The following is a 27987-nucleotide window of genomic DNA, read 5'->3' on the forward strand; positions in this document are numbered from 1 at the left end:
AAGAGACCTCAAAGATCATCGAGTCCAACCTGTCACCACAGACCTCATGACTAGACCATGGCACCAAGTGCCACATCCAATCCCCTCTTGAACACCTCCAGGGATGGTGACTCCACCACCTCCCTGGGCAGCACATCCCAATGGCCAATTCCTCTTGCTGGGAAGAACTTTCTCCTCACCTCCAGCCTAAACCTCCCCCGGCACAGCTTGAGACTGTGTCCTCTTGTTCTGGTGCTGGGTGCCTGGGAGAAGAGACCAACCCCCACCTGGCTACAACCTCCCTTCAGGGAGCTGGAGACAGCAATGAGGTCTCTCCTGAGCCTCCTCTTCTGCAGGCTAAGCAACCCCAGCTCCCTCAGCCTCTCCTCACAGGGCTGTGCTCCAGACCCCTCCCCAGCTTTGTTGCCCTTCTCTGGACACCTTCAAGTGTCTCAATGTCCTTCCTAAACTGAGGGGCCCAGAACTGGACACAGGACTCAAGGTGTGGCCTAACCAATGCATAGCACAGGGGCACAATGACCTCCCTGCTCCTGCTGGCCACACTGTTCCTGATGCAGGCCAGGATGCCATTGGCCTTCTTGGCCACCTAGGCACACTGCTGGCTCGTGTTTAGGCAGCTGTCAATCAGCACCCCCAGGTCCCTCTCTGTCTGGCAGCTCTCAGCCACTCTGCCCCCAGCCTGTAGCTCTGCCTGGGGTTGCTGTGGCCAAAGTGCAGCCCCTGGCACTTGGACTTGTTAAATGCCATCCTGTTGGCCTCTGCCCATCTGTCCAGTCGGTCGAGGTCCCTCTGCAGAGCCCTTCTGCCCTCTAACTGACCAACATCTGCTCCCAACTTTAAAGACAGTCCAGTTGCAACCCCCTGGCACAGACAGCGACACCTCCTTCTAGGCCAGCTTGATCAAGGCCTCATTTAACCTGGCTTTCAACACTGCCAGGCTTGAAGCCTCCACAACTTCTCTGGGCAACCTGTTCCAGGGGCTTACCAGCCCTCACAGGGAAGAATTTCTTCCTTATGTCTAACCTAAATCCATCTTCTTCCAGTTTGAAGCCATTGCACCTTCTTCTGTCACTCCATGTCTTTGTCAAAAGTACCTCTCAAGCTCTGCCCTAGCACCCTTCAAATACTGCAAGGCTGCTCTAAGGACTCCCCAGAGCCTTCTCTCCAGGCTGCACATCCCCAACTCTCTCAGACTGTCCCCACAGGGGAGGTTCTCCAGCCCTCTGATCATCTTCATGGCCCACCTCCAGACCCTCCTCCTATTACATCATCCTATCTGTTCATTTTTAGAGGTAGCCTTCTAATCACAGAATGGGAGGGGTTGGAAAGGACCTCCAGAAATCATCCAGTCCAACCTCCCTGCCAAAGCAGGGTCACCCAGGGCAGGTCACACAGGAACACATCCAGGAGGGTTTGGAAAGTCTCCACAACCTCTCTGGGCAGCCTGCTCCAGGGCTCCAGCGCTCACACCATAAGAAGTTTCTCCTCAGGATGAGGTGAGACTTCCTGGGTTCCAGTGTGTGTCCAATGCCCCTTGCACTATCACAGGACACCACTAAAAAGAGCCTCACCCCTTCTTGACACCCACACTCAGGTATTTGTAGACATTGATAAGATGACTCTCAGCCTTCTCTTCTCCAGACTAAACAGCCTCAGGGCTCTCAGCCTTCCTTCATAGGAGAGATGTTCAAGAAAAACAAGAATAAACCAAGGAGATGTCACTTCTCTCCATGCAGACAGGGTGGATGCTACACAAGCATGATGTGCTTTTAACCATGGTCAACCAACACTTTAGGAAAGCAGTGGATGTGTACCAGAAGTTAAGAATTGGCTCTGACTGGTTCCTAGGGCCTGGCAGGAAAAGCTACTGCAGAAGAACTACTCTGTGACAGCAACTCCAATGCATGTGGACCCAAACACACGCATCCCAACGACCTAGAGCAGAAAGCACTGTCCCTGTGCTTAGCTCGGGGAGAGGAACAACACACAAACGAGAAGCAACTCCTCGGTCACAAAGAGCAGCTGTAAGGATAAAACCATTGCAAGCAGCCTGGAAATTTGACAGCCATACAAAGTGGAGGTTCAGAGCACGGCCACACAACCTGCATCGTTCACTTCCCTTCACCCCGAAAGGATACAAAGCTTGGAAAGGTTCAGGGAGAGGTGATCACCCATTGGAAAGAAATGGCTTTCAAGTAACATAGAACTAAAGAGTCTGCAGTCTTCCAGGATGGAAGCACACAGCTGAGGTGGGAGAGGATAATATAAAGCCAGACTTGGCAGAAATGCTTGTGGGGGAGGCTGTCCCTCTCTAAATAAAAGCATTGAACAAAACCAGGTGGAGGCAGGTTTGAAACAAAACAAAAAAGACGTTGGGTTTGTGGTTTGTTTTTTCACAGACCTGGTGTGCAGCACACCCTGCCCCAGGAAAGGAGCTGCCTCAGAAAAGAGCCCCTGAGGTCTCCCGCGTTCACCACCTCCCTGTCCCTCTGCTGCGAGCTGCGGCGGGGGCTGCGATGCCGGCCCAGGGCTCCGCTCCAGCTGCGCTCACAAGCACGCCGATGAGCAGCCGGTGAGCACCGAGGTGCCGATGGAGCACCCAAACCTCCTTTCCCCATCCCTTCCCACACCAGCACAAACTCCGTCGGCTCGCTGCCGTGGGGAGCGTTATCAGACTCTCTCCTTTTCTCTTGCCCCCACACCTCCCACGCGTGTGCAGGGGCGGTCAGCTCCCCGCAGTCTCTCCGGGGCCCTCAAGCCAAGCCCTGTGGTAGCCGGGAGCCGGCGCGGCTCAGCCTCCGCCGCCGCCGCCAGCAGCAGACCCGGCGGGGGCCGGGAAGACACAGTCCCCGGGCCGCCACAAGGGCCGGAGCAGGCAGCAGCGGGGCCGAGCCGCATGCCCCCGGCCCGCAGCAGCGCACGGACAGCCCCCCGAGAACACGCCGCCGCCTCCCCACCTGCCGCCGCGGCGCAGCCCGGACCCTCCTCCTCCGGGGCCGGGCAGGAAGTTCCTCCCCTGCGCCCCGGGAGCAGGGCGGGGGCTGGGCGCCGCCGTACCGGCGAGGGTGTGACTATGGGAGCCAGGCACGGCAAGCGGGACCGGGAAGCCACCGGCCCTGGTCGTGATCGCGGTCGCGGTCGCCTGACCTCAATGGGACTCATGTCATAGAATCATAGAACTGTCAGGCTTGGAAGAGACCTCAACGACCATCCAGTTCCACCCCCCCTGCCATGGCCAGGGACACCTCACACTACAGCAGGTTGCTCAGAGCCGCATCCAGCTTGGCCTTAGATACCTCCAGGCAGGAGGCTCCCACCACCTCCCTAGGCAACCTGTGCCAGGCTCTCACCACCCTCATGGGGAACAACTTCTTCCTCACAGCCAATCTCAATCTCCCCACTTCTACTTAGAACAGAGAGGGACCTGGGGGTGCTGATTGACAGCTGCCTAAACATGAGCCAGCAGTGTGCCCAGGTGGCCAAGAGGCCAATGGCATCCTGGCCTGCAACAGGAATAGTGTGGCCAGCAGGAGCAGGGAAGTCATTGTGCCCTGTACTCTGCATTGGTTAGGCCGTACCTTGAGTACTGTGTCCAGTTCTGGGCTCCTCAGTTTAAAAAGGACATCGAGACACTTGAAGGTGTCCAGAGAAGGGCAACAAGGCTGGGGAGAGGCCTTGAGCACAGCCCTGTGAGGAGAGGCTGAGGGAGCTGGGATTGTTTAGCCTGGAGAAGAGAAGCATCAGAGGTGACCTCATTGCCCTCTACAACTACCTGAAAGGTGGTTGTAGCCAGGAAGGGGTTGGTCTCTTCTCCCAGGCAACCAGCACCAGAACAAGGGGACACAGTCTCAAGCTGTGCCAGGGGAGGTTTAGACTCGAGGTGAGGAGAAAGTTCTTCACTGAGCGAGTCGTTCGTCATTGGGATGTGCTGCCCAGGGAGGTGGTGGAGTCGCCGTCCCTGGAGGTGTTCAAGGGGAGACTGGACGTGGCACTTGGTGCCATGGTCTAGTTGTGAGGTCTGTTGGGACAGGTTGGACTTGATGATCCTTGGGGTCTCTTCCAACCTTAGTTACACTGTGAGACTGTGAGACTGTGATACTATTGCTCCATCCCCCCCAGTCCTATCACTCCCTGACACCCTCAAAAGTCCCTCCCCAGCTTTCTTGGAGCCCCCTTCAGATCCTGCAAGGTCACCAGAAGGTCTCCTGGGAGTCTTCTCCTCTCCAGACTGCACAACCCCAACTCTCTCAGTCAGTCTCCACAGCAGAGCAGCTCCAGCCCTCTGCTCATCCTCATGGCCCTTCTCTGGACATCTTCCAGCACCTCCAGATCCTTCCTGGCACAGAGGCTCCAGAACTGGACACAGAGCTCCAGCTGTGGTCTCAGCAGAGTGGAGCAGAGGGGGAGAATCCCCTCCCTGGCCCTGCTGGCCACACTTCTCTTGCTGCAGCCCAGCACACAATGTGTGTCCCCCTTACCCTGTTCACCCACTGTGCAGCAGCCAACATCACAGAGAGTGTTTAGGTAGCTTAGCTTTGCACAAAGCTAGAGCAAGGCTTCCACAGAGCTAGTTTCCACAGAGCAGGGTTTCACACATTTATACAAGTTGGATTAACATACTCCTACCTATGCATATAGGTAACACTGCCTTCAGTTCTGGGCCACTCTGTTCAAGAAGGACCTTGAGGTGCTGGAGCAAGTCCAGAGAAGGGCATTGAAGCTGGGGAAGGGTCTGGAGAAGAGGTCCAAGGCTGGACAACAGCATCCAGTGCTGGCACTTTCCCTGGTGCAGCAGGAACTGGACATTCTCTGTTTTGAACTTGAGCTCTTATCAAACAGAGCACAAGCTAACATCATGGGTCAGAAGCTAAAGTCAAGATGGTACCCCAAAATTTCTTGGGGCTATGAAATCTTTTCCATGGACTTTTGAGGATGGGCTACTTGTTGCCCCCAAGTGTCCCTGCAGAACTGCAGTGGGCTCTTGGCTCCCACTGGGCTTTGCACTAGCTCAGCTGTGGATTCTGAAGCCCAAGGCTTCCTGCACTGGCCCAACAGAGGCACTGATGCCTTCCAGCAGGCTCAAAGCCTTTGATGGGGTTTCCATTACCAATGTCCCTGCAGACTTCCATCAGGTCCTAGGCTTCCATTAGGCTATTCTGTATTGCAGCAGTGCCCCTGCTGCCTTCCAGTGGGCCAGGGGCTTCCACTGGGCATTCCACTAGCCCACAGTGCCCTGCTGTATTCCCATGGACTTGGGGCTTCTCTTGAGCATTTCACGAGCCCATGGGTGGCCCTGCAGCATTTCAGGAGGCCTGGGACTTGATGGGCTCTGCTGTGTTCTACCTGGCCTGGCATTGCCAAAGGGATTTCCAGTAGAGGCCACGGGTTACCCTCCTACCTCCAGCTGGTCTGGGTGTACCGCTGGGCATTCCACTAGCCTGCCAGTGGTCCTGAATTCATTCCAGTAGGCCTAGGGCTTCCACTGTGCTTTTCAGGAGCCCAACAGTGGCTCTGCTCTATTCCAGGGTGTCTGGTGCTTCCAATGGAATTTCCAATAGCCCACCAGTGGCCCTGCAGCATTCCAACAGGGCCAGGGCTCCTGCTGGGTTTTCCTCTAGTCCATCACTGTCCCAGCTGCATTCCACCATTCCTGGGATGTCCTCTAGCCCACTAGCATACCTGTGCTTTCCAGAAAGCCTGGCAACCACCAATAGGCTCAGCTGTTGAGCAGGAAGAGCTGCAGTTCCTCCCCACACCCCCTGCTCTCTGCAATCCTGAGTTCTGTCTTTGTGCACTGCTCTGATACAGCTTCACGTTCAAGGGCAGCCGGCTCCTGCCAGGTCTCTCCACTCTCCCTTGGGCTTCCCTGGCTCCAGGAACCCCCTGTCCACCTCAGTCACAAGCAGAGAGATTACCACTGCCCCTGCATTGCTCTCAGGTACAGATGCCATGAAATACTCGCCAAGGTTTTCCAATGGTTGCCGGAGTTTTCAAGGGTGGACAGCACTGGGTGCCAGTGGCAGTTTCCCTGGTGGAGCTGGAGCTCCATCTCCTGGTAGAGGACCTGCTCACACTTCAGCCAGGGCTTTTGAGGAGCCAGAATAGAGCACAAAGTGCAGGTTGTAAGCTAAAGGAAAGGAGGTACCCCCAGATTTCTTCGGGCCATGAAACAATGGCCAGGAGACTGTAAGGATGGAATAGAGCATTCAGTGCTGCCACTTTCCCTGGTGGAGACAGAACAGGACACGATGAGTTTTTAACCAGGTCTTCACAGAGCACCAGAAGAAGACAAAGTCAAACATTGCAAGCTCTAAGCTAGAGGGGGTACCCCCAGATTTCTTTATGCTATGACATGGATGTCAAGGGCTTCCAAGGACAACAGCATTCAGTGCTGGCACTTTTTTTGGGTGGAGTTTGACACTTTCAGTTTTGAGCCAGGTCCTTTATGGAGCCTGAACAGAACACAAGGTGAAGTATTGTGGCTTAGAATCTGAAGTAAAGGTGCTGCTCAGGGGCTCATCCAACCCAGCCTTGAACACCCCCAGGGAAGAGGCATCCACAACCTCCCTGAGCAAGCTATCCCAGAGTCTCACCGTGACATGTTAATAAGTTCACTCATTAAGGAACATATTGCAACAGGTTTACATCTTTATACTTTGCTGATAAAAGTTTCTGCCTTTGAAAAGTTCTTTATTCCACCCCCACCCCCCCTTTTAGGTCTTGTTAGCCTTGGTGTCTTCTTACAGCCTTTTGTCTTACTTTGGTGGGAATTTCCAACACAGGTCCAGGCATCATCAATCTCTGAGCTCCTCCTCAGTGCTACAGTCCCTGGCAAGACTTGCATTGTCTATACAGAGTAACCAACTAATTCACACCATCCAGCTCCTGATGTGCATTACAACACCAAACACCTCAAACTGTGTCACTGTAACCCAGGACATTACCAAGTTTCCCTTGGGTAACATGTTGGGGCAGCAATGACCTTGTGGTACTGCAGGAGCTCAGGCCACATGTTCAGTGTGCAGCTCCAGGATACAAAGAAGCTCATTTGACATCACACTGTTGTCAGTGGGGTGTCCTGTGTCCTTGGTCCCCCTCAAAGGGAGTGAGCTGAGATGCTGCTGAGAGGGTTAACAGAACAGGTTGCTATTTCCACACCTCTCACACATCTGCTCTGGGAGCAGATTCATAGAATCACAGAATGGTTTGTGTTGGAAAAGACCTTAAAGATCATCTACTTCCAACCACCTGCCATAGGCAGAGACACCTTCCACTAGCCCAGGTTGCTCAAGGCCCCATCCACATCCAGGGAGGGGGCATCCACAACCTCCCTGGGCAACCTCTTCCAGTGTCTCACCATCTTCTCTCTAAAGAATTTCTTCCTAATCTCCAGTCTAAATCTGCCCTCCTGAAACTTCATTCCCTCTTGTCCTGTCACTACAAGCCCTGCAGGGTTCGTGCTTACCACCTTCCCCGAGATGTTGCTGCGAGAAAACAGGAGCACCCCGATGAGAATTCCACACACAAGCACCTGGGGCAGGGCACAGCACCACAAAGGAGCCTGCTCATTGGAAGTGCTTTACAACACAGGAAAGAACCAAGCCCTCTGAAGCCCACCAGCCCTTCCCAAGCACAATGGAGGCTGCAGACCAGCCACAGTCACACAGTGACAGGGAAAGGCCACTGCCAGCATTTCTGCTCCAGGGCTCACTCCTGCAACCTGGGCTGCTTGTACTGTGGAGCAGGGACCAGCATTCCCTACTACACCCTTCCCATGCAGGCTGGTGCTGGAGCCCAGACTCCTCTCTCAGCCTCAATTCTTCACCAGCCTTGAGGAAAATGTAGCAATGAGTTTGCTGATGATACAAAACTGGGAGGAGTGGCTGACAGGACAGAGGCTGTGCTGCCATTCAGTGAGTGCTGGTCAAACTGCAGAGCTGGGCAAAGGGGAACAAGGATAAGTACAGAGTCTGGCACCATGCACCAGTTAGGGGCTGACCTGCTGGAGAGTAGCTCCACAGAGGACCTTGGAAGCCTCATTGATCAAGAAGGTCAACAGCATATTTGGATGCATTGAGAAGAGTGTGTCCAGCAGGTCAAGGGAGGTTGTCCTCCCCTTCTACTCAGCCCTAGTTAGACCACATCTGGAATATGGAACTGTGTCCAGTTCTGAGCTCCCCAGCTCAAGGGCAGGGAACTACTGGAGAGAGTTCTCAGTGGGATATGTGGATGATGAAGGGATTCGAACATCTCTTACGAGGAAAGGCAGAGAGACCTGGGGCTCTTTATTCTGGAGAAGGCTGAGAGGAGACCTTATCAATGTCTACAAATTTCTGAAGGATGGCTGTCAAGATGAAGGGGCCAGGCTCTTTTCAGTGATGCCCAGAGACAGGTCATAAACTCAATCACAGGAAATTCCACCTCAACATGAGAAAAAACTTTTCTACAGTGAGGGTGCTGGGAGCCCTGGAGCAGACTGCCCAGAAGGTCTCCTTCTATAGTGATGTTCAAAACCAGCCTGGATGCATTCCTGTGTGACCTACCTTAGGTGATCCCGCTTTGATTCAGGAATAGTGTGGCCAGCAGGAGCAGGGAGGTCATTGTGCCCTGTGCTCAGCACTGCTCAGGCCACACCTTGAGTCCTGTGTCCAGTTCTGGGCTCCTCAGTTTAGGAAAGATGTTAAGTTGCTGGAAGGTGTCCAGAGAAGGGCAACAAAGCTGGGGAGGGGTCTGGAGCACAGCCCTGTTGTAGGCTGTAGCCTGGTGGGGGTTGATCACTTCTCCCAGGCACCCAGCACCAGAACAAGAAGACACAGTTTCAAGCTGTGCCAGGGGTGGTTTAGGCTGGAGGTGAGGAAGAAATTCTTCCCAGCAAGAGAGACTGGCCATTGGGATGTGCTGCCCAGGGAGGTGGTGGAGTCATCATCACTGGAGGTGTTTAAGAAGAGCCTGGATGAGGCCCTTGGTGCCATGGTTTAGTTGATTAGATGATGTTCGGTGATAGGTTGGACTCGATGATCTTGAAGGTCTTTTCCAACCTGGTTAATTCTATGCTATGCTATGCTATGCTAATTCTATCCAGTTCTGGGCCCCTCAGTTTAGGAAAGATGTTGAGTTGCTGGAAGGTGTCCAGAGAAGGGCAACAAAGCTGGGGAGGGGTCTGGAGCACAGCCCTGTGAGGAGAGGCTGAGGGAGCTGGGGTTGCTTAGCCTGGAGAAGAGGAGGCTCAGGGGAGACCTTCTTGCTGTCTCCAACTCCCTGCAGGGAGGTTGTAGCCAGCTGGGGGTTGGTCTCTTCTCCCAGGCACCCAGCACCAGAACAAGAGGACCAAGCTGTGTAGGGGGAAATTTAGGCTTGATTTTAGAGTGAAACTCTTCACAGAGAGATTGCCCATTGGAATATGCTGCCCAGGTGGTGGGGTCGACGTCCCTGGAGCTCTGAAAAGCCTGGATGAGGCACTTGGTGCCATGGTCTGGTTGATTCGTTAGGGTTGGGTGATTGGTTGGACTTGATGATCGGGGAGGTTTCTTCCAGCCTGTTTGATTCCATGGTTCCGTCACAAGCCCGGCCTGGCCCGACCCGGGCCGTCCCTGCAGCTGGCTGCGCCGACGCTGCCCGTTACGAGCTCCGGGCTGGCACCGCACCCCGAGTCCTCCATCCGCCGCCTCCCCCTGCGCGCGTACGTGGTGACGCACGCCGTGACGCGCACAGCAGCCGCGCAGCGGTTGGCCGGGAGGCGCCGTACGCCCGCCCCCTCCTCCCTCCGCAGCTGGCCGCTGCGGGCTGCGTCCCTCTGGAGCGAGCCCTGGGAGCTGCTGCCGCCTGCCTGCTCTGGGGGCTCGGTGGCAACCCGAGGCCAGGCATGGGCCTCATCTTCGCCAAGCTGTGGAGTCTCTTCGGCAGCCAAGGTGGGCACGGGGGCCCGAGCCGGCCGCTGCGGAGCGGGTGGGGCGTGCGGCGGGCCGGGGTTGAGGGGAGCGGGCGGGTGTGGAGCCGCGGGGCTGGGGGTCGGGGGCCTGGTCCCCTCGGGGCGCGGCCGGGCACAAGGTGTGCTTCGTGCGGCTCCCGAGGCTGGGAGTCGCTTTGTTTGAGTGGCTGAGGCGGTTCCCTGCTCTCCCCGTGCCTCCCCGGCTGCTCTCGGCTCGCTCCGGGCAGCGCTTCCAGCGGTGTGCTCCCGAGCTGGCGTCCAGGAATGCTGCCGCCGCCTCAGACGTGTTTTTGTTTCGCTGCCGTAGCGGCTGAGGCTTTGATGGGCGATGAAGGTCGTCTTTGTCTCTGCAGACTCCCCTGGTTTCAAGTCGAAGCCTCCGCTGAACTCTTGCTATTTTTATCTTTAACGTCAGTTAACCAAAAAACCAAACCAAAACAAAAACACCGAAACCACCGAGCTCGTGCTGGGGGCTCTGAGGTAAGGAGCTGTTTGTGTTTTGGCGAAGGTGGTAGTTAAATGCAGTTACTGACCCAAGAGCGTCGCTTCTCGAGGGAAGAACAAAAAGGTCATCGGGGGACAGCTCTCCGTTCTCTGCCTGCCGCGCTTAGCCCCACAATAACGGTTCCTGCTGAGCTCACAGTTCAGGTCCTGTGGCTGCCACCACCTTCAACTCGGAGAGTTACATTAAACGGCAAATTTCCCTTTATCTGCTAATGGATTTAGTGTAGTGACTCTGGCTTACCTGTCCTCCTTTGGTTAGCACCTAAAACAGACAGTTTATTGTTTGCAGAGTTTTTCCTGGAGGCCGAGTTTGGAGCAGGCAGTCTGGTGGTGATGTTGTTTGTTCTCTCATCAGATTGTGAAATGCAGCCTTTATTCCCTGGCTTTAAACTTAGTACAAATGTTGAATAAAAAATGTAGGACATTTTTGTGCTTTCTGTGCAGCACTCTTGTCACCAATACAATCTTGGAAGCAGGTACACCTGATGTCCACTTAACAGCCTTGTCACTGCATGTAACCCATTTTCATTCTGTGAATAGCAGAAGAAAATCTCCTGGTGTCTATTAAGATCTGGCCAGGCTGGATCAGTGGGTTCAGGCCACTTGTATGTGCTTCAACACAGCCAAGTGCTGGGTCCTGTGTTTGGCTCACAACAACCCTGTGAATGCTCCAGGCTTGGGGCAGAGTGGCTGGAAACTGCCTTGAAGATGAAAGACTTGAGGGTGTTGATTGACAGCTGGCTGAAGATGAGCCAGAGTGTGCCCAGGTGGCCAAGAAGGCCACCAGCATCCTGGATGAGATCAGCGATAGTGTGGCCAGCAGGACCAGGGCAGTGACTGTCTCCCTGTACTCAGGACTGCTGAGGCCACACCTAGAGGACTGGCTTCAGTTTTGGGCCACTCGCTCCAAGAAGGACATTGAGGTGCTGGAGCAGGTCCAGAGCAGGGTAACAAAGCTGGGGAAGGGTCTGGAGAGCAGGTCTGGTGAGGAGCAGCTGAGGGAACTGGGGGTGTTTAGTGTGGAGGAGAGGAGGCTGAGGGGAGACCTCATTGCTCCCTGAAAGCAGGCTGCAGTGAGGTGGGGGTTGGGCTCTTCTCCCAAGCAACTAGTGATAAGGTGAGGGAAAATGGCCTCAGGTTGCTCTGGGGGAGGTTTAAGTTAGAGATTAGAAGAAACTTATTTGATGAAAGGAAGGCACAAAGAGTACAGAACCAGGCTCTTCTCAGTGGTGCCCAGTGACAAGAGCAGAGGCAGTGGGCACCAAGTGAAACAAAAGAGGTTCCCTCCGAACATCAGGTTTGCACTGTGAGGATGACTGAGTACTGGCAAAGGCTGCACAGGGAGGTTGTGGAGTCTCTATCCTTGCAGGTACTCAAAAAGCTGCCTGGATGTTCATCTAGGGCAGCTGGTTCCAGGTCTCCTTGATTCAGTGCAGAGGTGGGGGGTTAGACCAGATGGCCTCCAAGCTTGTTCCCATCTCCACCGTTCTGTCATTCTGTGACTTGCCAGTTCAGAAATGGGATTTGTTCAAAACACTGATGGTTCTGAGGTTTTTACTGTGCAGATGCTGATGGTGCTTTAACAAGTGGCTGTTACGGTGCCTCTAATGCTAGGTGGATGTTTTCTGCAGTCTTTGGCTGTTTGGTGATGTTCTCAAGATGATACACAGCTATGTTGGTTTTTTCCATTGTCCTTTCCTTTCCAAAACTAGCTATTGGATTGTTTTTTATGAAGCAGCCTTGCCAGTAACCATTCCTTTCTGAAGACTTCCAGTCCTTTTGCTCAATCTGTAGCCTCAAGAGACTATGAGGGGTTGTGGATTCTTAGTATTTTTCTTTCTTTATTCCTGTCCTCAAGTCAGGAGTTGTGTGGGCAGCAGGAGTAGGGAAGGGAGGGTCTCCCCCAGCCTCCTCTTCTCCAGCCTCAACCCCCCCAGCTCCCTCAGCCCCTCCTCTAGCCCAGGGGCTCCAGGCCCTTCTCCAGCCTGCCTGCCCTGCTCTGCACAGGCTCCAGCCCCTCAGTGTCCTTCCTGCAGGGAGGGCCCAGAGCTGAACACAGCCCTCCAGGGGTGGCCTCCCCAGTGCTGAGCACAGGGGGATGATCCCCTCCCTGGCCCTGCTGCCCACCCTGCTTCTGCCCCAGGCCAGGATGCCTTTGGCTTTCTTGGCCCCCTGGGCACTGCTGCCTCATGCTCAGTGACTGCCACCCAACACCCCCAGGTCCCTCTCCCAGCTGCAGCTTTCCAGCCACACGTCCCCATGTCTGGAGCTCCCCATGGCGTTGTTGTGAGCCAGGTGGAATTAATTTCAGCTGCATTTCCAATGGCATTGATATTTTTCATCCTTTTAAAATCTTGACTTAGAAACTCAAGAGGTTTCTTTCCTACATGATTATTCTCATCAATATCTTTCATAGGTCTTTCAAGATCTGTTTTACTGTCTTTCATTGCAACCAGACCTGGTGCCCAGCAGAAAAGGGTCTGAGGGTGCTGGCTGACAGCCATATGAACATGAGCCAGCATCATGCTTAGCATCCTGGCCTGGATCAGCTGTTGCTGGGCTGGCCAGCAGGAGCAGGGCAGTGGCTGTCCCTCTGTACCCAGCACTGCTGAGGCCACAGCTTGAGTGCTGGGTTCAGTTTTGGCTCCCTCCCTCCAAGAAGGACATTGAGGTGCTGGAGCAGGTCCAGAGAAGGGCAAGGAAGCTGGGGAAGGGTCTGGAGAAGAGGGCTGGGGAGGACCAGGTGAGGGAGCTGGGGGTGTTTAGTGTGGAGAAGAGGAGGCTGAGGGGAGACCTCATTGCTCTCTGCAGCTCCCTGAAGTGAGGTTGGAGCCAGGTGGGGGTTGGGCTCTTCTCCCTGGTATCAGGTGACTGGATGAGAAGAAAAGGCCTGAAATTGTGCCAGGGGAGGGTTAGGTTGGAGATTAGGAAACATTTCTTTGTTGCAAGAGTGGTCAGGGATGGGAACAGGCTGCCCAGGGAGGTGGTGGAGTCCTCATCCCTGCAGGTGTTCAACTTGGGCCATGGTTAGGTTGGAGATTAGGAAACATTTCTTTGTTGCAAGAGTGGTCAGGGATGGGAACAGGCTGCCCAGGGAGGTGGTGGAGTCCTCATCCCTGCAGGTGTTCAGCTTGGGCCATGGTTTGGTGTCCCTGGTGGTGTTAGGTCAGTAGTTGGACTTGAAGATCTTAAAGATCACTTCCAAGTGGAACAGTTCTGTGATTCACCAGTGGTTTATGTAAACTATTGAAGCAAGACAAACAAACTATTGCTTCCTTCACTGAGGAAAAGCTGTTAATCTGAACTGTAATTCTTGCTGTTTCCACTAATTGATTCTTGTTGTGTCTCTACAGAGCACAAAGTCATCATAGTGGGACTTGACAATGCTGGCAAGACTACTATTCTCTACCAGTTGTAAGTATCTCAGCTGCTTTGGTGTTCTGCTTGGCTTTTACTGTTTGGTGTGGGTTAATCATGGAGCATTCAGCTTTGCAATTGGGCAGATTGACTAAAAGTCGAGCTCCCAGCCTGTACATGTACATGGGGTTGGTTGTTCTGAAGGGAGTCAGTGTTGAACTGCTAACTGAAGGAACTGCAGTGTGTTAAAATGGGCCTGGAAGTTGAACAAAGCTGTACACACGTGGAGAAGGTGAGCTGCAGGTTCTGTTGCCATCAAAGCCTCTCTTGATTTGTAAACATAGAATTAGTCCAGGTGCCAAGAAACTGCAGTGAAGAAAGATTTGCACATGAAGGGGAGGTCTGGCTGCTCTGCAAAAATCCATGAGTGTTTGCAAGTGCTTCCTGATTCCAGTGTCTAAAATGAATGATGGAGGATTCCTCAGAGCAGTGCTTAATCTTGCCTGGATCCTACCTGAAGCGTTTGCAGTAGTGTTATTGCTCCCAAATCTTGGCAGCGTTGCAAGGAGAGCTGTGATGAATTCAAGAGCCTAAATTCAGGCCACTGTGGAGGAGGAGGAGAGTGTGGCCAAATATTCATCTCTTCCAGAGAGCCCTTTTTCCCCTCAGCACTTGTGACAAAGCTGAAAGGTAGAACTGAGACATTTCCAGCTGTGAAAACAGTCCTTTGGAATTTGTTTCAATATTGAATTAGTAACTTGAGGGCTCTGATAAAACCATGTTCTGGCTTAGACTGTGTAGAGTGTTGCTTCCCTTTTGTGGGGTCTGGAATAGCAGCTTCTCCTTTGAAATGAGTGCTTTGTAAGCCTCTCTTGAAGAGGGCACTTTAAAAGAGGAGCTTCTTACAACACAGATGCCTGTCCATTTCTTAGAAGCCTTTAATGTGCTTTTTTTCCCCCCCCCATTGCTGATATCTTTAAGCATTTCTACAGACTCTGCTGCAAAAGCACACTAGAAATTCACCAACCAGTTCTTAGTTTCAATTCAGATTGAACTGATTTTATTTTTCCTGAAGAACTGCTCTTAGATCACAGGCTTACAGGATGTTAGGGGTTGGAAGGGACCTCTGGAGATTGAGTTCAACCCCCCTGCCAGAGCAGGACCACAGAATCCAGCACAGGTCACACAGGGACACATCCAGACAGGGCTGCAAAGGCTCCAGAGAAGGAGACTCCACAACCTCTCTGGGCAGCCTGCTCCAGGCCTCTGGGACCCTCACAGTGAATAATAGAATAGAATTAATAAGGTTTGAAAAGACCCTTGAGATGGAGTCCAACCTATCACCCAACACCATCTAATCAACTAAACCATGGCACCAAGTTCTGGTCCTGGTTGCCTGGGAGGAGAGACCAACCCCCACCTGGCTACAGCCTCCCTTCAGGGAGTTGCAGAGAGCAGTGAGGTCTCCCCTGAGCCTCCTCTTCTGCAGGCTAAGCAACCCCAGCTCCCTCAGCCTCTCCTCACAGGGCTGTGCTCCAGACCCCTCCCCAGCCTTGTTGCCCTTCTCTGGACACCTTCAAGTGTCTCAATGTCAAACTGAGGGGCCCAGAACTGGACACAGGACTCAAGGTGTGGCCTAAGCAGTGCTGAGCACAGGGCCCAATGACTTCCCTGCTCCTGCCACACTGTTCCTGATGCAGTCCAGGATGCCCTTGGCCTTCTTGGCCCCCTGGGCACACTGCAGGCTCATGTTCAGCTGCTGTCCACCACTACCCCCAGGTCCCTTTCTGCCTGGCTGCTCTCCAGCCCTGCTGTCCCCAGCCTGTAGCTCTGCTTGAGGTTGTTGTGGCCAATGTGCTGCCAGGGTGAGCTGGTGTGTCAGCAGTGTGGTGGCTCCACAGCCCACTCTGCTGAGGCTGCCTCAGCCACTGCCTTAGACTAGATGTACAGAGATCTATTTTTGATACTGCAGTGGCAGCTTCTGCACAGCCTCTCCTCCACATATTGAGGTGGACCTCCTGTGCTGTAGTTTATATCCATTGCCCCTTGGCCTGTCCCAGGGTGCAACTAAGAGCTTGTCCCCTCCCTCTTGACCCCCAGCCCTCAGACCTTTGCTTTGTTTCTCTCCAAACCCAACTGCACAGAGTTCTGAAGGAGGCTGCTGCTTTTGGTTTAATCTCCTGTTGTCAGAGTTCAATATTTCCCTCAGGTGTGTTACAACTGAGCTGTGACAAGCCTGGTGTGTTTCACTGCCTGGTCTTTATGGTGTGCTCTTCCTTTCCCTCAGCCTAATGAATGAGGTGGTTCACACATCTCCAACCATAGGAAGCAATGTGGAAGAAATTGTGGTGAAGAACACTCACTTCTTGATGTGGGATATTGGAGGGCAGGAATCCCTGCGCTCCTCCTGGAACACCTACTACTCAAACACAGAGGTAGGAGAAGCTGCTTCCAAGTCTGTAAGTTCAAGGAGTTAGCTTGACATGATATTTCTGCCTTTATTTGTTAGGAATGGTGGTGGGGGTTTAGAAATACTGCAGCTGTGTTGTGCTTCAGTCTTTCTGAGGAAGGGCAAACCCAGGAGGTATAAGGGTAAGAAGGAGGAACCAAGGAGCTCCAGGCCAGTCAGTCTCACCTCTGTGCCCAGAAAGATCATGGAGCAGATCCTCCTGGAGGCACTGCTGACTCAGAAGAATAGTGAAGAGGTGATTGGGAACAGTCAGCATGGCTTCACCAAGGGCAAATCCTGCCTGACCAACCTGGTGGCCTTCTCTGAGCAGGTGACAACATCAATAGCTGAGGGGAGAGCAACTGCTGTGGTTTGCCTGGCCCTGAGCAAAGCCTTCGACACTGTCCTGCACCACAGCCTGGTCTCCAGGCTGGTGACACAGGGGTGTGATGGGTGACCACCAGATGGATACAGAACTGGCTTGATGGCTGCACCCAAAGAGTGGCTGTCCATGGGTCCATGGAGGCCAGGGACAAACAGAGTCCCTCAGGGATCAGTCCTGGGCCAAGCTTGTTCAACATCTCTGTGGGTGCCATGGACAGTGGCACTGAGTGCAGCCTCAGCAGGGTTGCTGATGACACCAAGCTGTGTGGTGCAGCAGACAGCTGGAGGGAAGGATCCATCCAGAGGGACCTGGACAGGCTGCAGAGCTGGGCACAAGGTTGGAGGAGGTTCAACAAGACCAAGGGCAGGGTCCTGCAGCTGGGTGGAGGCAATCCCAGGCACAAATGCAGGCTGGGCAGGGACTGGCTGGAAAGCAGCCCTGAGGAGAGAGACTTGGGGGTGCTGGGGGAGGAGAAGCTCACCAGGAGCTCTCAGTGAGCACTTGCAGCCCAGAAAGCCAAGCAGGGCCTGGGCTGCAGCAAGAGAAGTGTGGCCAGCAGGGCCAGGGAGGGGATTCTCCCCCTCTGCTCAGCTCTGCTGAGACCCCACCTGGAGTACTGCCTCCAGTTCTGGAGCCCCTATTACAAGAGGGATCTGGAGGTGCTGGAAGGTGTCCAGAGAAGGGCCAGGAGGATGAGCAGAGGGCTGGAGCTGCTCTGCTGTGAGGACAGACTGAAGGAGTTGGGGCTGTTCAGTCTGGAGAAGAGAAGGCTCTGAGGTGACCTCATTGTGGCCTTCCAGTATCTGAAGGGGGCTCCAAGAAGGCTGGGGAGGGACTGCTCAGGATCTCAGGGAGTGATAGGACTAGGGGGAATGGAATGAAGCTGGAGGTGGGGAGATTGAGGCTGGAGGGGAGGAGGAAGTTCTTCCCCATGAGAGTGGTGAAGCCCTGGAATGGGTTGTCCAGGGAGGTGGTTGAGGCCCTGTCCCTGGAGGTGCTTAAGCCCAGGCTGGATGAGGCTGTGGCCAGGCTGATCTAGTGTGGGGTGTCCCTGCCCATGGCAGGGGGGTTGGAACTAGATGATCCTTGTGGTCCCTTCCAACCCTGACTGATACTATGATAAGAACCCAAGAACAAACCCAAGAACCATGCAGCCAGTTCTCTGGTAATATTTGAGCTGTTTTCATATATCAGAGAAATGTTTGGGTTGGAAAAGGCCTCCAAGCTCATCCAGTCCTTTAAATGTTGCTTAAACTGTGACACAAACTGGAGTTAATGTTGTTTTCCTTGTTGTATCAGACTCCATTTCAGGCCAGATGGGATTCTTGCAAGTAGATTAAAAAGACAGTGTTGCAGTGTAGTTGCAAGTTTGGTGTGGGTTTGCAGTGGTTAACCTGTGTCTGGTTTGGAGGTGATGCTAATCAAGGGTGAGGAATGAAGCTTTCTCTAAGCAGTGTTACTTCAGTGCTGCTTGTACTCAGCTCTGCTGAGGCCACACCTGGAGTGCTCTGTTCAGTTTTGGGCACCTCAGTACAAGAGAGATGTGGAGGTGCTGGAGCCAGTGCAGAGGAGGGCAAGGAAGCTGTGAGGGGCCTGGAGAATAAATCTGCTAAAGAGCAACTGAAGGAGCTGGGGATCATAGAATCAATAAGGTTGGAAAAGACCTCAAAGATCATCAAGTCCAACCTGTCACCCAACACCTCATGACTACTAAACCATGGCACCAAGTGCCACATCCAATCCCCTCTTGAACACCTCCAGGGATGGGGACTCCACCACCTCCCTGGGCAGCACATTCCAATGGCTAACAGCTCTCTCAGTGAAGAACTTTCTCCTCACCTCCAGCCTAAACTTCCCCTGGTGCAGCTTGAGACTGTGTCCTCTTGTTCTGGGATGGTTAGTGTGAAACAGGAGGCTGTTGGGAGACCTTATGGCTGTCTACAGCTACCTGAAAGGAGGTTGTGGAGAGGGTGGTGCTGGTAATTAGTGACAGAACAAGAGGGAATGGCCTCAGACTGCAGCAGGGCAGGGTTAGACTGGGCAGTAGGAAACATTTGTTCACAGAGTGTGGTCAGGCATTGGCAGAGGCTGCCCAGGGAGGTGGTGGGGTCACCAACCCTGGATGTGTTTCAAGGTGGATTGGATGTGGTGCTTGGGGCTATGGTTTTGGTGTGAAGCTTGCAGAGCAGGGTTCTGGGTTGGACTTGGTGACCCTGAGGGTCTTTTCCAACCTGAATGTTTCTGTGATTCTGTCACCTCCTAAGAAAAAGCTGCTCAGCTTGTGGCTGTTACCCAAAGGATAAGGCTAAGTTTGGCTGTGCAGTGCTGATCAGGTACTGGTAAAACTGCCACTGCTGGAAAGGTTGGAGTAGAGCTTGGCCACAGCTGTCTGTGGGAGTTTGGCTCTGATGCTGGGGATTTGTGGGGTTTTTTGCTGCCAAATGCTATGAGCACAACATGTACCTAACAGAGCTCTGTAGCCTTGTTTTAAGTGATGTGAAAGATTTTTGGGTTTCATTTTTTTACCATTTCTAGAAGAAGAGGTCTCTTGTATCTGCTACTTGCTGTATAAGCATTCCATCCTTCTCTAAAATGAGTTTTTCAGTCCTGACTCTGAGAGAATGGAGATTGAAGTCATCCACCCTAGATGTTCAGAAGTGTTTTCTCTACCAAAAGCCTGGTGAGGACATCTCAACCTGTTCCAGTGTTTCACCACCCTCACTGTGCAGAACTTCTTCCTGATGTCCAGCCTAACTGCCCTGCTCCAGTTCCAAGCCATTGCCTCTCATCCTATCCCCACAGCCCCTTCTGGACAGTCCCTCCCCAGCCTTCCTCTAGGTCCCTTTCAGATATTGAAATGCAGCTCTGAGGTCTTCCTGGAGCCTTCTCTTCTCCAGCCTGAACAGCACCAGCCCTCCCAGCCATAAGAGAGGTTCTCCAGCCCTCTGATCATCTTTGTGACCTCCTCTGGACCTGCTCCATCGTGTCCATGTCCTGCCTGTGTTGGGGACCCCAGAGCTGGACACAGCCCTGCAGGTCTCAGCAGAGCAGAGGGGCAGGATCCTCTCTCTCCAGCTCTGGCCACACTGCTTTGGATGCAGCCCAGGCTGCCCTTGGCCTCCTCTGCTGCCAGTGCCCATTGCTGGCTCCTGTCCAGCTTCTGCCCCCACCCCAGCTCTGCAGGGCTGCTCTCACTCTCATCAGCCCCAGCATGGATTGATACTGAAGGCTGCCCTGCTCTAGGTGCAGGACCTTGCACTTTGCCTTATTGAACCTCATGAGGTTCTCCTCAGCCACCTCTCAGCCTGTCCAGGTCCCTCTGGCTGGCTCCCATCCCATCCTTCAGTCTTATCACCATTCAGCTTGGTCCCATCAGCAGACTTGCTGAGGGTGCCTCAGTCTTGCTGTCTGTATCACTGATGAAGATACTGAACAGCTGTGGCAGCAATACAGACCCTGGAGGGGCACTCATCTCCATCTGGGCATTGAGCCACTACCTGTCAGATGTGATCACCCACCCATTCCTTCTCCCCTGGACAGTCCACCCATCCAATCCCTATCTCCCCAGCTTAGAGAGAAGGATGTTGTGGGGACTGTGTCCAAGGCCTTTCAGCAGTGCAGATAGATAACAGCTGTTGGTCTTCAAACTTATTTTCATTCCTTTTGGGTTATTCTTCTGGCAGGGGAGTTGGGCTGGATGATCCTTCCAATTCCCTTCCAACCCCTGATGTTCTGAGTGTCTTCAGCATGTTCTGGCTTCCTAGTGAGTGTTTGAAACCTAGTGCTTGCAGAGAGTGTTGCCTTCACTCCCAGCTTTGTCTGCTGGGAACAGATGAGGTAAAAAGGGATCTGCTTAGTATGCCAATCCTAGCCTCCTTGATATGAATAATTCCTTTACTGTTCCTCCTCATCTGCTGCACATCTCAAAGTCACAGCAGCATTAAATTGACTTAGTTCTTCATACTTTGTGGTCATTTTCAATGGGTAATGAATCTCCTTAATCTTATAAGGCAAAGGAATTTGGAGCATATGTTGGAGGATTCTGGCAATGATTGTTAATCCTGGGGTATTTTTTGCTGCTCTCTCTCTCTCTCTTCTCTTTTATCTGTGGATTGAAGAGATCTAAAGAAAATCTTTGGAGTAATGTAAAAACCACAGATAAGCTTTTTCAGGGCATGCTTGTCCTAATTAGCTTAAACCTGACCTGGCTTATTCTACAGTTCTGGTGTTAGACAGGATGTTAGGACAGGCTAAGAGACAAAAGAAGTGGGGGGAGAGGAGAGGAGAGGGAGCTCTCAAGCTGTACTGAACCCAGTACTCGTGCTGTGGCCTCCCCAGGGCTGAGTACAGAGGCACAATCACTTCCCTGGTCCTGCTGGCCACACTGAAAGCAGTGCTAAGCTGACAGTGAGAGATCTTTGTGCTGAAGAGATTCACACAGCAGCCTCTGGCCTGGATCAGAAATAGTGTGCAGAGGTTCCCACTGCCTGGTAAAGGGGAAACAAGCCCCATCTTCAGAAGGGCTGAGGAGGAGGACCCAGGCAACTACAGGGCACTCAGACTCACCTCTGTGCCTGGCAAGGTAATGTGATCTGCTCCATTAGAGGGTGGAAGGGGCCTCTGGAGATCTTTGAGGACTATAGAATCCAGCACAGGTCACACAGGAGCACATCCAGGTGGGTCTTGAAAGGCTCCAGAGAAGGAGACTCCACAACCTCTCTGGGCAGCCTGCTCCAGGGCTCAGGAACTGTGGAGAGTTCTCCACTGTGCTCCCTCACAGTGGAGAAATTCCTCCTCATGCTGAGGTGGAACCTCCTGTGCTGTAGTTCATATCCATTCCCCCTTGTCCTGAAGGCTTTGCCTAGAGCACACAGAAAAGAAAGAGGTGGTTGGTGGCAACCAGCATGGCTTCATCAAGGGCAAATCCTGCCTGAGAAACTTGGTGACTTATGATGGGGTCACAGCATCAGTGGGCAAGGGAAAAGCAACTGATGGCATCTACCTGGGCTTGTGTAAAGCATTTGGCACAGCCCTGCAAGACATCCTCCATTCTCAGATTCTGTCATGTTGAATTGTTTTCCCTCTTGGTGTCTAATCCTCAAGGCTCTAGCAGAAGCCTGCACCACACCTCTGGATCTGTTTGCTGGTGTGCTCTGAAAGTGTGGAGGAAGGCTTGTGGCAGTGGCCTCTTGAGGACATGCTTGCTGTGGTTTTGCCTTTGCTCTTCCATGCTGCACTCTCTGTGTTTTTCCCCTAGTTCATCATCCTGGTTGTGGACAGCATCGACCGGGAGCGGCTTTCCATCACAAAGGAGGAGCTGTACAGAATGCTGGCTCATGAGGTATGCTGGGGAGCTGGGGGAGGACTTCTTTGCAGCAATCAGATAATGTTACAGGCTCCCCATGGCAGCAAAAGTCCTGCTGGCTCCAACACACTCTCTCTGCCTGCGTTTTGGTTGCACTTTCAAACCCGTGGGGAAGAGCACTCCGAGGGCCTGATTGCAGTCAGGTTCCTCTCCACTTTGTACATCTTGAACATGTGGAATGTCTCAAACTTAATGTAAGAGGCTACTCTTGTTCTCCACCACTGTCTGCCTTTCAGCTAAATGCTTAGAAGTCCATAGAGTGGCTCAGCTTGGAAGAGACCCTGCAGATCATCTCCTCCAAGCTCTCTGCCATGGGCAGGGACAGCTCTCAACTAGACTTGGCTGCTCGAGGACTCATCCAGCCTGGCCTTGAACATGTCCAGGGTGGAGGCAGCCACAGCCTCCCTGGGCAACTTGTTCCAGAGTCTCACCACCCTCCCACTGAAGAACTTCTTCCTCAGCTCCAGTCTAACCCTGCTCTGCCTCAGCTTCAAACCATTCCCCCTTGGCCTGTCTCTAGACACCCTCAGGAAAAGTCTCTCTGCAGCCTTCCTGGAGGATCCCTTCAGGTACTGGAAGGCAGCCAGAAGGTTCCCTGAAGTCTACTCCAGGCTGAGCAAACACAGCTTCCTCAGCCTATCCTCATAGCAGAGGTGCTCCAGCCTAAACCTGGTTTAGCAGGAGGTGTCTCTGCCCAGAGCAGAGGGCTTGGAACTAGGTGACCTTTAAGATCCCTTCCAACCCAGACCATCCTCTGCTTTTTATGAAATACTCTAGCAAAAAAAGGTGGACATGTGGTGAGCTTTTGCAATGTACTTTCTTTCCAGTGCTGGCCCCTCTGATGAGATTGTGATCTGTCATCCCCTGAAAGCAGCTGGCAGGCCTGCTTTGGGCTTTTAGTTCCAACTGTCAGCTGCCAGAGTTTTGTGTCTGCTTACCTTTCTGCACTCCCCAAACCATACATCCCACTTCTTGTCTCATTGCTGTGTTGAATCCTGATTTCCATACCATGCCAAAGCTGCTGCAGCAGCATTTCTAGAGCTCCCTTTGTGGAGCAGTAGGATAAAACCTACAGGAATTTAGAGAACTTTCTTCAATTTGGTACTGCTTCAGCTGCTGCAGAACTTCTTCAGTGAAGTGGAGTGGTGTGTAGAATCACAGAATGGGAGGGGTTAGAAGGGACCTCCAGAGCTCATCCAGTCCAAGCCCCCTGCCAGAGCAGCATCACCCAGGGCAGGTCACACAGGGACACATCCAGGTGTGTTTTCAAAGTGTCCAGAGAAGGAGACTCCACAACCTCTGTGGGCAGCCTGCTCCAGGGCTCCAGCACCCTCACACCTAAGAAGTTTCTCCTCATCTTGAGATGGAACCTCCTGAGTTCCAGCTTAAAACTATTGTTCCTAACACTGGGAACCACCAAAACAGAGCCTGGCCCCTTCATCCTGACCCCCACCCCTCAGATGTTGATAGACATTGATCAGATCCCTCTCAGCCTTCTCTTCTCCAGACTAAACAGCCCCAGGGCTCTCAGCCTTTCTTCACAGCAGAGCTGTTCCAGTCCCTTCATCATCCTCACAGCTCTCCCTTGGACTCTCTCCAGCAGCTCTCTGTCTCTCTTGAACTGGGGAGCCCAGAGCTGGACACAGGATTGCAGCTGTGGTCACAGCAGGGCAGAGCAGAGGGGCAGCAGAACCTCCCCAGCCCTGCTGGCCACACTTTTCCTGCTGCACCCCAGGATGCCATTGGCTCTCTTGGCCCCCAGGGCACATTGCTGTCCCATGCAGAACTTGCTGCTCAGCAGCACTCCAAGGCCTTTCTCCTTGGAGCTGCTTTGCAGCAAGACAACCCTTAGTCTGTACAGGTTGTTCCTCCCCAGCTGCAGGACTCTGCACTTACCCTTGCTGAGCTTCGTGAGCATGTGCTTCAGGTAGCAGGTGCTTTCTTTTGAAGAGTGTGCAATGTAGATGTTCTGCTGGCTGGTTTGGAGCAGTGTGCAGTACTTCATCTAGTAGGAACCTGAGGTCAGCCCCAGAAGTCTAGTCACAGTGTAGAATAGAATTAACAAGGGTGGAAAGGCCTCCAAGATCATCAAGTCCAGCCTATCACCCAACACCATCTGATCAACTAAACCATGGCATCAAGTGCCTCATTCAGGCTCTTAAACACCTCCAGTGATGGTGACTCCACCACCTCCCTGGGCAGCACATTCCAATGGCCAATCTCTCTTTCTATGAAGTACTTCTTCCTAACATCCAGCTAAACCTCCCCTGGCACAGCTTGAGACTGTGTCCTCTTGTTTGGGTGCTGCTTGCCTGGGAGAAGAGACCAATCCCCACCTGGCTACAACCTCCCTTCAGGGAGTTGGAGAGAGCAAGAAGGTCTCCCCTGAGCCTCCTCTTCTCCAGGCTAAGCAACCCCAGCTCCCTCAGCCTCTCCTCACAGGGCTGTGCTCCAGACCCCTCCCCAGCTTTGTTGCCCTTCTCTGGACACCTTCCAGCATCTCAACATCTTTCCTAAACTAAGGAGCCCAGACCTGGACACAGGACTCAAGGTGTGGCCTAAGCAGTGCTGAGCACAGGGCACAATGACTTCCCTGCTCCTGCTGGCCACACTCTTCCTGCTCCAGGCCAGGATGCCATTGGCCTTCTTGCCCCCCTGGGCTCACTGCTGGCTTATGTTCAGCTGCTGTCACCCAGTACTCCCAGGTCCCTTTGTGCCAGGCTGCTCTCAGCCACTCTGCCCCCAGCCTGTAGCTCTGCCTGGGGTTGCTGTGGCCAATGTACAGAACCTGGCACTCAGATGTGTTCAGTCTCCTGCCCTTGGACTCTGCCCATCTGTCCAGCCTGGCAAGGTCCCTCTGCAGAGCTCTCCTACCCTCTAACAGATCAACCCCTGCCCCCACCTTGCTGTCATCTGCAAATTTACTGATGCTGGACTCAATGCCCTCCTCCAGATCATCAATGAAGATATTGAAGAGGCTGGGGCCCAGCACTGATCCCTGGGGCACACCACTGGTGCCTGGCTGCCAGCTGGCTGTGGCACCATTCACCACCACTCTCTGGGCTCAGCCTCCAGCCAGTTCCTATCCCAGCTCAGAGAGCTGCTGTCCAAGCCAGGGGCTGACAGCTTGGCCAGCAGTTTGCTGTGGGGGATGGTGTCAAAGGCCTTGCTGAGGTCCAGGCAGACTACATCCACAGCCTGCCCCACATCCACCAGGCAGTCCCCTGGGCATGGAAGGAGATCAGGTTGGTCAGGCAGGACCTGCCCTTCCTAAATCCATGCTGGCTGGGCCTGATCCCTTGGCCATCCTGCAGGTGTGCTGTGAATGCCCCCAAGATGACTGTTCCATAACCTTGCCTGGCCCTGAGGTCAGGCTGACAGGTCTGGAATTCCCTGGCTCCTCCACCCTGCCCTCTGGGACCTGCCCATGACAGCTGGGGGAGAACACTTGGGGAGAAATTGGATTCTCCTGTCTTCATGGAATCAATTTTTAATGCAGTACATGTACTGAAGCTCCATGCTGCTGTGTCCTTGTGGATTGAGTGCAGTCCTTTGAGGAGCTTCAGTCAGCTGCATGGCCTTTGTGTTGCTTGTGGTGACTCTCCTGCCTGCTCTGCCTTCCTTGCAGGACTTGCGGAAGGCTGCGGTTCTCATCTTTGCCAACAAGCAGGACATGAAAGGTTGCATGACAGCTGCTGAGATATCCACATACCTCACCCTCAGCTCCATCAAGGATCACCCCTGGCACATTCAGTCCTGCTGTGCTTTGACAGGAGAAGGGTAAAGCCTTTTCTGCTTACTAGAGCTCTGGAGCAGCCTGCAGGAGAAGGCCTTGGGGGTGTCAGTTGGTGACAAAGTCCCCAGGAGCCAGCACTGGTCCCTGGCAGCCCAGCAGGCAGCTGTGTGCTGAGCTGCAGCCAGAGCAGGGAGAGCAGCAGCACAGGGAGGGGATTCTGCCCCTCTGCTCTGCTGAGACCCCACCTGCAGCACTGCCTCCAGTCCTGGTGTCCCCAGCACAAGAGGGACATGGAGCTGTTAGAGTGGATGCAGAGGAGACCACAAAGATGCTCAGAGGGATGGAGAGCCTCCCCTGTGGGGACAGGCCAGGAGAGTTGGGGCTGTTCAGCCTGGAGAAGAGAAGGCTCCAGGGAGACCTTGGAGCAGCCTTCCAGTACCTGAAGGGGGCTCCAGGAGAGCTGGGGGGGGACTTTTGCCAAGGGCTTGTGCTCCTGCAGGCCACAGTGTTGCTGATACAGGCTGGGGTGCTGGTGGCCGCCTTGGCCAGGCTGCTGGCTTCTGTTCAGACTTGGTTTAAAGCACTGTTCAACTTTCAATCCTAATTCCAGCTGATTTCATTTACTTTAAGGGTTTTTAAGCATACAAAGCAGTAGAGGATAGTTGAGAGCAGAGCTAACAGCAGCCTCCCATCTCTTCTCTTGCAGGTTGTGCCAAGGGTTGGAGTGGATGACCTCTCGTATTGGAGTGAGATAGCTGCATTGGTTTATTGCTATCTTTCCTTTTTTTTATGATCTTCCTCAAAAGAAGAGACTTCTATTTATCCTGTGCCCCTGTACATTTTTGTTTCCTCCCAGCTGCTGCAAGGCAGTGACCATGTTTAATTTATATCAGCCCACACCCAAGCTGTGCTTGAATCAAGCGTGGCTGAACTGAGACACAGAAGTATTTTCTTACCTCTTTTTAATACACTAATCTCCAGCTGGATGAACCTCTGTGAACCTGGCCTTGAGCAGTGGGATCCCTCTGCCTGTGCAGGGGTGGCTCTGTAAGATCTGGTTTGTCATTGTCAGTGTTTCATTCCTTGCCTCAGTACTTTAAAGGCCTTAGCTAACTGCAGTGAACGTGGCCTGGTTAGTAAGGGGACTGACTCGACTTGACTCTGACACAGCTTTAGGCTCTGTCAGGGTAGGCTGACTTGACTCTGGCATAGCTTTATCCTCTAAGGGTCAACACAGCTCCAGGTAGGCTTCCTTGGATCATCAGTAGAGTTCTGGCCAGCACAGGAGTTCATGATGATGAATGCCAATTTTTAAACTTAGTGGTAGTTAATATTATGGTGGCTTTTAACCTGATGTGTAACTCAACTTCTGCCTTAAAAGAGATCTCCTTCCTTCCTTCCTTCCTTCCTTCCTTCCTTCTCAGTTGCCCTGGTAAGTAGTCCTAGGATGTGATTCTTTTCCTTGTACTTGAAAATGCATCTCTGTATGGTGGATAAAAAGTCTGCTAAGTGCTGACTGAGTCATGGAAAACTTGAATGCCTTTTAAAAAGAAACCTCTTGGGATGGAACTTTGGAGCCAGGGCAGCCAGTTGTTGTGCAGACTGTTACAGCTTCCACTGCTGTAGATGAGAGCCTGCCTCACCTGCCAGTGAGAGTGCTCTTTGCTAAATGGGGGCAAGAGCAGAAGGGAAGCCAGATTCATCAACAGAAGCAAATCATGGTGCTGCATCTCTAGACTTCACACTGAGGCCAATCTTGACATTTGTTTGCCTACTATCAAATGCATCTTCAGATTGTGTCAATTAAAAGTATTTTGCCTTATTTTTTTGCATTAGTCTTATTTCCTGGAAGCACAGAATGGTTTGGGTTGGAAGGGACCTTAAGGATCACCCAGTCCCAAGGCCCTGCCATTGACTGGGACACCTTCTACTAGCTCAGCTTGCTCGAGGCCCCATCCAACCTGGCTTTGAGTACTTTCAGGCTTGGAACCTCTACAGCTTCTCTTGGCAACCTGTTGCAGTGCCTCACCACCCTCAGGGGGAAGAATTTCCTCTTAAAGTCTCATCTGAATCCCTGTTCTTCCAGTCTGCAGAAGCAGAGAACATTTGTTGGTGCTCAAGGTAGAGTAACTCACCTGCAATTTAGGAAATGAAAGTTTGCAACAGTGGAGGCCGCCTGTGGGAAAAGAGGTGCCAAAAGACCTGGCCTAGTAACTCATTATCCAGGGTGAAGGGGAGTGAGTTAGATCTGTAAAGAGAGTCA

General features: G+C 53.0%; 2 protein-coding genes across 2 annotated transcripts in view; one reads left to right on the forward strand and one right to left on the reverse strand.

The window, feature by feature from the left end:
• NSUN6 (NOP2/Sun RNA methyltransferase 6) overlaps positions 1–1605 on the reverse strand; it is a 30233-nt gene extending 28628 nt beyond the window's left edge. The window contains exon 1 of the mRNA XM_009896167.2: positions 1572–1605. The gene's annotated coding sequence lies outside the window, so the exon portion shown is untranslated. The remainder of the gene's footprint in view (positions 1–1571) is intronic.
• An 8171-nt stretch (positions 1606–9776) lies between these two features.
• ARL5B (ADP ribosylation factor like GTPase 5B) lies at positions 9777–27118 on the forward strand. The gene is made up of 6 exons (XM_054171419.1): positions 9777–9908; positions 13786–13846; positions 16077–16224; positions 21881–21964; positions 25617–25768; positions 26431–27118. Exons 1-6 carry the CDS (start codon positions 9863–9865, stop codon positions 26477–26479), a joined length of 540 nt encoding a protein of 179 aa, XP_054027394.1. The 5' UTR covers positions 9777–9862; the 3' UTR covers positions 26480–27118.
• The last annotated feature ends 869 nt before the right edge of the window (positions 27119–27987 follow it).

This window comes from Dryobates pubescens, chromosome 21, assembly GCF_014839835.1.
Source record: "Dryobates pubescens isolate bDryPub1 chromosome 21, bDryPub1.pri, whole genome shotgun sequence".
NCBI lineage: Eukaryota > Metazoa > Chordata > Aves > Piciformes > Picidae > Dryobates > Dryobates pubescens.